Below are 12,975 nucleotides of genomic sequence, written 5' to 3'. Positions count from 1 at the left end.
AATATTCAGGGCTTTTAATCCAGTTCTTTTAATCCATTTTTTAAAAAAAATCTAAATATTATATCTAAAATGGTCCGGCCCGCATGAAATCAAGTTGACGTTAATCTGGCCCACGAACCAACCCGATTTTGACACCCTTGATTTAGAGCATTCAACCAGCCTACATGAATGTTTTTTGGATGTGGGAGGAAACCGTAGTACCCGGAGAAAACCCATGCAAGCCCAAGGAGAACACGCAAACTCAACACAGCGAGGGATCGAAGCCACGACCCCAGAACCACTTGCCCTTATTTACATTTTTTTGCAATATCGATGATGACTTGATGTAACCTAGACCAAACAATAAAGGTTATTCCCGAACTAAAGGATTATTTATGAAGCAAGAGCTAGCCAATACATTTGGCAAATATTGACAGTACACTTGGCCCACGGACTTGTTGACAGAACATGTTTGCCCGGCGTGACAGAGTAAATACGGCGTGCAGGTTCAATTGGAGCCCTGATTTGAAAAGCGTGGCCGTGCCTTGAACTTATTGTTTCCTGCTGGCACCGGCTCCGATCATTCCATTCCGTTGATTTAACGTGCCGGCTCATAGGGGCGTCACCAAGTCCCCACTTGAAAAAAAAACACCGCCACAGATCGAACCACCCACCTAACGGAAAATGATTCATTTGGGGTTTTGCAATGTTGTTAGTCATGAAACTGGAGTCAAAAGATCAGAATTGTTGGGATTATGCTAGCCATGATTCACATTCTAACATTTAAATGTTTATCACTTCAATTTTATCACTTCATTTACCGTATTTTCTGGCATATACGCATACCTGTCAACCTCTGCCGATAACTGCCCTTATAAATGATTATGATTCCCCTTACAAACCCCCAAAAAACCTTACAAACACCGTACGACTCGTACGGTGTTTGTAAGGTTTTGTGGGGGTTTGTAAGGGGAATCATAATCATTTATAAGGGCAGTTATCGGCAGAGGTTGACAGGTATGTATACGCCAAATTTGTAGCAAAAAAAATGACTCAATCCAGGGCGCGGTTTATATGCGCACCAATTAGACTTGACGAAACGCCATAACGCAAAACATTGCGTTCAAAGTAACACATTTGTACTCCCTATTAAAACCATGAACATGGAGGTGAAAACTGTGAATCAGGGGCGGCTTATATGAGAAATTGTAAATTTCAAGGATTTGAAAGAAGTTTGAAGGGTGCGGCTTATACGAGAGAAATTGTACATTTCAAGGATTTGAAAGAAATTTGAAGGGTGCGGCTTATACGTGAGAAATTGTGAATTTCAAGGATTTGAAAGAAGTGTGAAGGGTGCGGCTTATACGCGAGAAATTGTAAAATTCAAGGATTTTAAAAAGATTTGAAGGGTGCGGCAAAACATGGCCACTCATTACGAAAGGATGTTTCCTGTTTGTTTCTACATTTACGGAATTGGCTAATCAAATGTTAGCTCAATGATGGTATTCTGCAAATCAAGACGGCAAAGGAAAGCCGTCAGGGCTTTAATTCAAACGTCCCAATAACAGTCATTAGTTTTTTAGCATTTCAGGTCATCCGATTCTTTCAGGACGGGATCCCAATTGGTTGAGAGTCCTTACAACGCCGTGTCCTGACACGTTCTTCCTATGAATCACTGATGCCCACATCAATTTGTCAGAACATGATGGTGCCGGCGGCGATGAAAGAGTGATTCTTCCTCTCCTCGCACCGGCATGAATGGAATAAACACAGGTGAAGGCCCACAGAAAACCCATTGACTGCCAGGTGGATTTTGCCTCCAAAACTTTTGCTCAATGAGTCACAATTTTTGAGTCGCTACGTCAACCGAAACCTATCCTGATAGAATTACACAATCTTGCATCCCAACAAAAATTGGAAAACAAAAAGCAGCAAACAACGTTAAATATAGGAGATATTACGAGAAAACCCTATGTTAATAAAACATAATATTCTGTTCTTCTAACAATCTCAAAACGAAACGTTCCCGCCTGAGGGAATTTATTTTTTATTTTTCGTCAAACGAAAAGAACATACAGAACCTTCCTGCTGGCAAAGCGACCATTCCTTGAGCTCTCCGACTTGCTTTTGAAACTTATTATACTGGAAAAGATAATCATTTACAGCTCCGCCAAATGTTTGCTATTGTCACAAATGAGAAGTCATTCTAGACCAATACCGTGTTTTTCCATGCCTTAAAGGTCAAGTCAACTTACACTCATTTCATTGTATAAAAATCTTTTGTTACTTATTGGAATTGCACTTCAATAACATACATATATTTGCGTCATTTAATAAAGTTCTATGAAGTTCAGGGCTCCCATTATTTTTTTACACTTGAACTGCAGATGAATATCAATCTTGCATATTTATATACACCGTATTTTCTCGCATATAAGCCGGATTTGTCACTCATAAAAATGATGACTGAATCAAGGATACGGCCTATATGCGCACAAATTCGACTTGACATGCTCGAAACTGCAAGGTGACAAAGACGAAATGCACATTTCACAAGACAATGCAGTCGATATTTCAAAATAGAGAAACGGAACAGATAGAAGGCTAAACAAAATTAATTTTGACGGCTATAATACAACAATAATTCAAGGAAAAAAATAAACCATAACTTGCATAAAACATAAAAAAACTAACTTGTGCCTGCCATTATTCGCTTAGGGCACCGCCATCTTACCTAGGGATGATAAACTTGACCACTACGGACACACTTCCTGGTTGTACTGCTCACATGACTTCCTTTTTTATTTTAACTTCCTTATGATATTGACCGAAATAATTTGCAATCCAGCAGACCATCCTTTCGATTCAAACAATATCTCAGAAATACCACGTCTGATAATTTTTCTTAAGAATTTCCCTTCAAATTAACACATTTGTACTCCTATTAAAAAAAACGCGAATACGGAGTTGAAAATTGTGAATCAGGAGGCGGATTATACGAAAAAAAATGTAAAATTCAACGATTTTAAGGCCATTTTAAGAGTACGGCTTATACGCGGAGGCGACTGATATGTGAGAAATTAACATGAATATGATCTGTAATATGTGCTCTCCCTTAAATAAATCAAACTCAAAATGAAAAACTGAAAAATTGTGAATCAGGGGCCGTCTTGTACGAAAAAAAATGTAAAATTCTACGATTTTAAGTCAATTTTAAGGGTGCGGCTTCTACGTGGTGACGGCTAACATGCGAGAAATTAACATGAATATGATCTGTAATATGTGCTCTACCTTAAATAAATCAAACTCAAAATAAAAAACTGAAAAACTTTCTACGGACCGACTGAGCAGGCAAGTGACTTAAAAAACAAAAAAATAAAGCTCCCAGACGTCAAACCTGGTGACTCACAGTGTGGCCTTGCTGAAAATGTTTATAATGTGTATGCTCCTTGTTTGCATTTGGTCTTTAATTGGGACCAGTTGGCATGCATAAACGAGCAGTGGGATGCTTTTTTTTCCCTCGACTTCAAACGCAGAGTTCGGGTCGTCTCCATGTGTGCTATTATTAAAAAAAAAAAAGATTTAACGCTAGCCAATGGTATGTCAACTCTCTTCCTATGTAATCTACTTGTCAGTGCACATTGTCAACACCCCGCATACCTTTTGAAACGACACCGACGCCGGACGTGCGAAAAGGCACCGCGTTACGTCACCGCGGTCCGTCTTTCATGGGAACGAGTCCCCGTTGAACTTGAGGATTGGGAAAACACTCCGCGGCTTTTTTTTTCAGTCAGGTAGGACCATAATAGGGGACGGGGGGGCGCTAGAGGAAGGTTGAAGTCAGGCCAGGAATTTTCCACATGCTCTATTATCAAGCGGCCACAGCCATAACAGAAAATTGGGCCCGTTAGCCTGTTAATGTTGTGACATTTGCCTCGTCTCGTGTTATGGTTGTGGCGTCGTGTTGTTATAATTACCGTATTTTATAGCATTTTGAACACCTCTGTGTATAAGCCATACCCTTAAAATCGTTGAATTTTACGATTTCTCACGTATAAGCCACCCCCTGATTCACAATTTTCACCTCCGTATTTTAATAGGGAGAACAAATGTGTTCATTTGAAGGGAAAATCTTAAGAAAAATCATCGCACATTCTTAGATACAGTGATCCCTCGATTATCGCTTATCGTGAATTCACTGCTTCGTGATTTTGTTCCTCTATTAATTATTATTAATATTTTTAAAGTTGATAAAAATGTGAAAATCCACGCTGAAACTCCTAAGTGGAAGCCACTGTTGCTAATAGGACTCAGCACTGTGTCCAAGTCTCCTGTAAAAGATAAGATGGCAGCACCCTGAGCGAGAAATTAGTTTTTTCAGGTTTTCTGCAAGATAGTTTTTAAAAACATTTTTATTTCAGTCAGACCCGGTTTTATCTGTTTATCTTTTCTCTCTTTTGAAAAAATGACCATATCAACCGTATTATCTTGCGTTATGGCATTTCGTGCATCTCAAGTTTAATTTATGCGCATATAAGCCTTACCCTCCATTCAGTCAACATTTTTTTGAAGGTCTCCAGTAAATGACAGCTATTTTTGCCCAACACACACATTAGCCCTGGAGTCTTGACAGAAATAAAACTTCTAAGATGATAAAAGACACTGAATCAAAGGGAATGAGATCAATTCCTTTTGTTATATATTGAAAGGAAAAATTCCATTTCGTCCTGATCCGCGAACTGATTATTTATACTTAATTTTTCGAGTGTGACATCATTCACACGGTGTCTTCACGTCTCTGCCTCTTCATTAAATTGGCGGACAGTTACATCATCTTGATGATGGAAACATCCTGTTATCTCTCCTATTATGGTCACAACTTCTTCTATGCTTAGCATGTCGACATTTCCAAGACATTTCCAAAGTCATGTGACAGGTGGGGAGTTGACGTACTAAAACTAGCAGTGACTAAGACAACAACAAAAAAGAATGAGTCTGAAATATTTTTTAAAAAAACTGCTATCCACACATTTTCCACATACTGGAGGGTTTTGGCCAGCAGGCATGTGTGATCACCGCTCTTGAGTCTCGCCCAGCTGAGTAAACAAATTTATCTGGTCAGCTTTCATCACATATTTACCGATAACCTTCTCTCCCGCCAGATTGCCCACGGCCAATCGAGAGGAAATCCACGGGGGAAAGCCTCGTAAAAGGATGCTCGCGAACAACAAATCAGAGCGGCTAAAGACATGGAGTGATAATAAGAGTGATAGCAGACCAATAACTAACAAGCTGATATGAGTCACTGAAAAATCTGAGTTATAAATACGTTGACATCAGAAATAACGTCAACGACAACAAGATACCGTATTTATTAGAGAAGAACGCGCAAAATTTTGTATCTTTTTTGGCTGCCGAGAGGATTTTTTTCACCGGAATTCGTGTATAACGCGCACCCAAACTTTGCTTGAGTTTTTGGGGCGCGAGAGCCCGTTCTATTGGATCAATTGTTTGGGGAGTCTGATGATTATGAATGTGAAATGTTAAATCTTATGATAAATTAGACTAAGGATTTAAATTGAGAATTGTGTTCATACAGTGGTACCTCAACATACGAGTGCCCTGACATACGAACAATTTGAGATAAGAGTGAAATTTCGGGCAAATATTTATCTTGAGATACGAGACAAATTTTGATATACGAGCATACAGCGGACATGAGACAAACAACCCTCGATAGGTTGCATTTGAAAGGAGGCGGGGCAAGTAGAGCCAACCCGGGAGAAGAAAGGTATACAAATGTAAAACAAAATTTGAATTAAGTTTAGTGTAAGGTCAGATTAAATTTATTTTTGAGTGTGTCTGCATCGTAATCCAAGTTCATTTCAATTTGTTTATGTTATGTTACGAGCGCATTGCCATGCAAAGTCTCCCCTCCGCGAAATCCGTCTAATTTTAGTACTATTAAACACATTTTAGTGATATTAAACCACTAGTTATTTGTTACTTTGTTAAAAGATGTCGAATTAGAACAAATAAAAATGTTTTTCCAATCCAACATCCTGTTTTTGGTGTTTTTTCAGAGGGTTGGAACGAATTCATTAGTTTGTAGTTCATTTCTATGGGAAACGTTCATTTAAATTACGATAAAATCGACATACGAGCTCAATCCCGGAACGAATTAAACTCGTATCTTGAGGTACCACTGTGCTGGTAGTTTGTTTTACCAGGTTTCCGTACCATATGTTGTGAATAAATGTTTTGTCATGGCAACATGTGTTCAGCATTTGCCAGTTAGCATACCCGCGCAATCCTTGTTGTGAGCTGAAAATGAAAAAAAAAATACATACCAATTTTTAGTCACAAATTATGGGTGCGCGTTATACTGGAATAAATCCGAATGATGCCCTCCATTCTATTGAAAAAGCCGGTCGCAAGCCCACCTCGGGTCACCCCGAGTCTGCCCGCCGCCGACCAAAACAAACACAGCGGCAAGCGAGCGGGATCCCTGGAGAGCTTACGTTAGCTTTAGCGAGTGGAGCGTTGTGGATGGCCATTCCGGCAAAATCTGAATTTTTGATCCTTGTTTTTAAAAAACTGAGTTTTCTGGGCCCCAGTGAGGGTGCTAGCTATCACGAGGCTAACCTGCATAAACGTGGTTTAACTACCTCATTACAGCTTTAGTCTTTAAACGTCAATCGTCCGATGACTCGATGGAAAAATTGACTGTAAATTGATGAATAGCAGATCTTGCTTTAAAATAGTTTTGTATCTATTATAGATTAGTTAACAACAAATTGTATGAGTTAGGAATTTAGACTTTTATTAAGTTTAGGTCCAAATTCTGGAACTAGCAATTGCAGATATTTGATCAACCAGAGGTCCAAAACATCAAAAATCATATTTCATAGTGAGTAAATTTCCGATTTTTTCAAAGTGGCATTTATCAGTGACCTATACAAAAATAAATCTCAATGTTATCTCATTTCCTAATGCTGTTCAAATAGTTCCTTTTTCCAAAAGTTATTTTTTTAATAAAAAAAGACAAACAGTTAACAAGTTAAATTGGCGAGCCAGAAACGGACACTTTCAAGGTTTTCTTTTTTTTTCTCCATGTAAACAGCTGAAAAAAAGTACTGCTTGAATACATGTAATTTTTTGGGTGGGTGGGGGATCGGCAATTGATATTATACAAAATGCCTTTTTAGTAATTTGGTAAAAACTGGTCAAAACACAGTAAACTACTACACAATAGAGCAGTGTTTCTCTTTTTTTTTTTTGCATTTTTAGCAGCTAAAAATCTCCCAACTTAAAACTAAGTCACCAACATTAACAATCTAAAGTCGTTCTCCTCAACATTTCATCACCAGGAATCAAATAACCCCTCCAAACGAATCCCAAACCAAATATTTCCCACCGACCCAACGTCACCAAAAACGTATTTAGATACATTTACGACTACTTGTAAATTTCAGCGTCAACCCAAATCATCGCAGTCATTGGGAAACACTGCAATATCTGCGGTTTAAAACCTCATTGGCCACACTGGGTAACCTTTACCAGAGTTTTAGCATCAACCGGACTAGAATCCAACTTAAGATAGCGACGCTAGCGGGAGAAGCGTCAGTCAGGTTTGTCCCGTGACGGCAGGGATCGGCAGCAAAATGCAAAAAGTCAGTAACGAGCCGTTACACAGGCTCCTCACTCTTTCCGATCAACAGAACTCTGTCTGTTTTGCGTGCGAATGTACTTTGGCTTGTTCTATTTTAAAATCCCCCCAGACTCTGGTTCAATCCCACCGGTCGCCCCTCCCCAATGTGTCACTAAGAGTCCCAGGTTTACAGTATAGATATACGGAAATACATATATATTTATTTTTTCAAGGGCAAAACACATTGCTGAGATATTAAGCAATATTTAGAGCAGATTCCAATTTGTAGTTGAAGGGAATCTGAGGGTGACATTCTTTAAAAAAATTAAGTATTTACCTGGAAATCTAAGGGCTAGCTGGATTAGCTCATTTGGGGAATTTGTAATCAGGCTAAAATTCCTTGCTTATTACTAAAGAGTGCTGACATGAACTTGGACGCACTACAAAAAGTGGTAACGTAGACTTTTCCCCTCGTTTAAGTTGCGTGTTTACGGCTACCGAACTGAATTATATCCAGAATATGATGTTTTTTTTTTATTGGACATTGAGCAATATGTAAGAGCAATGTCACTTTTGGGTGTATGACCGTTTATAGAGTGGTGTTTCCATTCGACGTGAACTTAATGTATGGCAAGGCGTTTCGCTCCGCTGCCTTTTAATTTGGAGACGTGTATTTTTTTGGAAGGGTCAGTCATCAGCGGCGCTGCGCTTACAGATACCTTCCACGTTTTTGCGGATGCCGCTTCACCGCACGGTGAGTCAGAATCAACAGAGTGGTTTTCATCCGCAGCCTTACTGACTTTCTCCATTTAGTCACTGGCCAATGTGCTCCCTTCAAAACTTCGCATGGCTTCCCATATGTCGTCACACATTCTTTTGATTTGACATTACTACCTTTTGGCCAGGTTTCCCAAAATGGAGGGTACACAATTGGGTAGGACGCAGTTGTTGTCGCTGTCAAAAGGTGCGGTTACAGTAATCTCTCGAATATCGCAGTTAATATAGACCAGGGGTGTCAGTCTCAGGTTGGTTCGCGGGCCGCTTTAACGTCAACTTGATTTCACGTGGGCCAGACCATTTTAGATATAATATTTAGGTTTTTTTTATATATAAATGGATTAAAAGAACTGGATTAAAATCCCTGAATATTCCGTTTTTTATAGATCTAAAACAATGTTTATTTTAGCTTTTTTATATATATTTTTAGATTTTACAAAATGATTTTTGAACCAAAAACAGAAAAATGGATTAAAAAATTACAATTATTGATTTAAAAGGGGAAAATCAGGAAATTTAATATACATCTATACTCTACATTTTAATTTGATCCTAAAACAGAAAGTCAGCACTCATGATTTACTTTCCCGGGCCACACAAAATGATGTGGCGGGCCAGATTTGGCCCCCGGGCCGCCACTTTGACACACGTGATGTAGACCAAACATGGCCATGATAATTGAAAAACGCCAAGTAGGGTCACCCCTATTATAACTACCTTTTGTTTTTCTTCAGTGCTGAGTCCTATGAGCCAATGGAGGACAGGGGGCGTGGCTTACGCTAACGAGTTTCAGGGTGGATTTTCACATTTTTACGAAATTTTAAAAAACAAACTTTTTTCTTCAGTGCTGAAATTTTTATGAACTTTAAAATATATATACTTTTTTTAAAAATTCCATTAAAAAAAAAATCGCAAGGTGAATTCGCGATAAGTGAAGTCGCGATAATGGCGGAAAGGCTGTACGTATTTTATTTGAATTGTTTGGAGTTGAAGGACAATTTGACTTGCTAATTGTCAAAGGTGTGTCAGTGTTCAAGTTCTACATGCCGTCATTTTGAATCAGGTCTGAAATTGCTCAAATTTGGGCTCGCAAATTGGGTTTTTAGGTCAATTTTTACGATCAGGTCTTAGCATTTCCGTTCAGTGTTTTGAAATTATCAGCGGTTGATTCATGCGTGTGCAGGAATCGAACTTCTCGCAGGTATAACTCAGTCAAAATAACAAAATGTGCCACATTCTTTTACCTTCACAAAAACATTGACAGGTGAGAAGGTAAAAATAAAAAAAATAATTCCCAGGCTTCACAACTTAATCAATATTGAAGTAAAAGAATAGATGGAGCTAAATTTGAATGCATTGTCTATGGGAGAAATTAGCCGTTCCTGTAGTTTCACATTCGCACTTCCAAATCCTCAAAAACCTGCCACCAAACTATCTGAAAGTTAAAACGGAGTAATTTTAGGCATCTTATTTTAACTGTAAAATACAAGTGGGAATATTAGCTGAATGACAGACAAACAACTTCAAGTCAAGAATTGTTGAAACAGCAATCGCATTCAAACTTTTAACTGTTTCTAGGTTTACAACTTCACATTTATCTTTAGCAAAATGGGTTGCAGGTAACTTTTTAATCAGATCTGATCAGTATTGACGGCAATTTTCATATTTTATGTACGATACTTTTTCATGGGAACCAATTAGGATTCTTTTCCGTGTGTGGGTTTTCTTCAAAATGGGTTGCAGGTGACTTTTAGTCCGTGTTTATCAGTTCTCCATTAGATTTACTCGAGTTTCCATTCTTACACACAGCAGCTTCATTCCAAGCAAGTCATTTCTTATAAATGAGATGAGTATCCAAAACACGGGGATATTTTTAATCCCTAAAATACAAGGTTATTAGCAAGCACACATTTAAACCTATTAGTTATTTACATTTCAACCCCTAAAATCATGAATTTCATCTCATCTTTTGTGTTTGAATCATTCCGCGACAATAAAAAAAAGTATTAAAGACAATTATTCAGAATATATATCCTATACACGAAAAAAACTTCCAATATTGAAACTTTTAACCGGAATAAAACCTGATTACTTAAGAAATACAAAAGCCGTTAGGGCATTCCCTAGCATTTATCGCGGAGCACGCCACAAAACGACATTAAGAAACCATTTAATAGTATTACTATTGTTTAATTCGTGGTGTTAAAGTGGTTTAAAAATGACTTTTGACTTACTTTCGGCGACGGCGGGCCGGAGGCAGGACGACACGAGCAGCATCAGCCCCCAAAACAAGGTCAAGCGACTCCTTTCCATTGGAGCCCTCATTCCCGGAGACGTAAATCCTCCGCCGAGAACCTGTAAAGAAATACGGCCGCCGAAAGGCTGCGAGGGGCCGAATGAGGGCTGCGTCCGTCGACCGTGTCAAAACCACCCAGGGTTATTTCAAGCTTGGCGTGGGAGGATGGCAAAAGAAGCCTTTTAAACCTAAACCCAGCGCCTGGCTTTTTTAGCCGTTAGCCGGCTAACAGGCTAGCACCCGGTAGCTAGCTCAAGCACAAAATTCCCGCTAGAAAAACAGTGTTCGAACACCGGCGCCGGTGTGAATGTGTTCATATTAGTCGAGAAAAAAAGCCGACAAAAAGCACACCGCGGCGGGGAAACTACAGCCGGGGGGGTTCTTGTGTAATCCGCATCTTCATGCTCCATGTCGTGGTGGTGGTGGTGGTGCGGTGGAGGGACGCATAACGTCCCGCTGGTGGAGGTGCTATCATCCGCAGTCAAATCTTACCTCAGAATGGCAATTTACATGTCGAAAAAAAAAATGTCGTGGCGTCGAAAAAAAGGCGAGTGTTTGGGAAAAAAAATATTCAGCCGAAGAACGTGGTGCGTTTTTTTTTTTTGGAGACCGCAGTCTCCCTCTTTTCCTCCTCCCTCCTCCTTCAGCCGCTCATCATGCACGGGCTCACCGCGTTGTTGTTGTGGCTGCAATTCATCTTCCCGTACGACTACTACGCCGGGCCGGGGCCGACATGTGCGTTGAGGCGTCCGTGAACACACCCTGGGGAGGCGCAGACGTCTATTGTAATTGGGTTTTTCGTTATGGAGGCAGCCGGCTGTCTAGCGTGGCCAGACGAGGTGAACACGGGTGCAGGTACGCGGAGTGAGTGTCTTCCTTCCTTCCCTCCCTCGGATCTCCACTCTGCAGTCTGCCTGTAAACACAAGCGCCGTTAGCCAAGATCGTCTCAACTTGGGGTGATGGTTCACTACCACTAAAATGCCGGTTGGCAAACATGTTGTGAAGCCCCATCGGATTCATGCTGTTAAATCGACGCCAAGGTGTCCAAATCTTATTATGTATTAAGAAAATATTATTAAATAACGCTTAGATTATATATATTTTTTTAAATTCAGCCTATGTCATGTTGAAAATTCCAGCTTTAATGATGGAACTACTACTGACTACTCACTTAAATTGAATATAATTGAATTGAATGCTTTTATTTTGCTGTTGATAGACATTTTCATTTTAAGTATAGATGATTTATTTTTATTAGTTTTTTATCATTGTATTTATTGAATATGAACATACAATTCATTCATCTTCCATGCCTCATTTATATTATACATATAAACACATATACACATAAAAACCTGTATTATAAATGCACTTGACAGTTATAGACATTAAATTCATTTCAGATGGGAAGGCTGGCATTGATTATGATTCACTAAAATTAATTGTAATAGACACCTAATCCAATCTGACTGGGAGAGTAGCAGCGATCACTCACAAATGAATGTTTTGATGTTAAATATTGCGTTGTGCATGGGAAAACATGTCATCTCAGTAAATGGTAACCAATGGGTTAATACTTCAAAAAAATTGAAGCGTTTTTTAAAACCTGGTTCCGATAATGCCGTCATCGAACCCGATTTCCGATCTGGTGATCGAATCAGGAATCGGATCTCCATCGCGATTCGTTACTAAGAGCAGAGTGGTACGTCTTTAGTTCAGAACGATCTCTTCTCGTCGCTCTCGTCTGCAGAGCGGTGCGAGAAGAGAGAAATCCGCGGCGACCAATCGCACCAATCGCCGATCCTGGGGGAAGGAGTAGGCTTGTTTTGCTCCTTCTCTCAAACGCACGCACAGTCAAATTAGAGGCATTACAGGTCGTAAATGTGGCTTACGTAAACCGCAATAACAAATACGATTTTCACTGAGGGGAATCTTGCTAATACTACTGCAATTTACTATACATATACGAACTATTTCTGAGAATTTGTGTGCGTGAGTGTGGGTTAGTGTGTTTGTCCGTTAACACTGTATACATCCGATTTGAATGCGATTTTGAACAAACAATTGCAAATGTATAGCTCTAGGATGTTAGTTTTTTAAATTTTGGGCCCCAATTTTTCTACCTAGGAGTCGCATTTTTAAGTGCAACTTTTGGCTATTTTTTTTCGGTACATGCGAAACTTTTTGACAAATATTACTAGTTTGTTTATTTAAAGCACCATGAAGACGCGAACAAACCAACAAATATAATAACACAAAATACCAATTATA

At 39.3% G+C, this 12,975-nt stretch overlaps 1 protein-coding gene across 1 annotated transcript in view; it reads right to left on the bottom strand.

The window, feature by feature from the left end:
* Positions 1-11,624, bottom strand: part of LOC144089788 (insulin-like growth factor 1 receptor) — a 43,909-nt gene extending 32,285 nt beyond the window's left edge. The window contains exon 1 of the mRNA XM_077620943.1: positions 10,642-11,624. Coding sequence (XP_077477069.1) covers positions 10,642-10,732 — 91 coding nt within the window. The 5' untranslated portion in view covers positions 10,733-11,624. The remainder of the gene's footprint in view (positions 1-10,641) is intronic.
* Positions 11,625-12,975: the final 1,351 nt, after the last annotated feature.

Source organism: Stigmatopora argus, chromosome 2 (assembly GCF_051989625.1).
Source record: "Stigmatopora argus isolate UIUO_Sarg chromosome 2, RoL_Sarg_1.0, whole genome shotgun sequence".
NCBI lineage: Eukaryota > Metazoa > Chordata > Actinopteri > Syngnathiformes > Syngnathidae > Stigmatopora > Stigmatopora argus.
The sequence above is the reverse complement of the archived record's forward strand: the minus strand, read 5'-3'. Positions and strand labels throughout refer to the sequence as shown.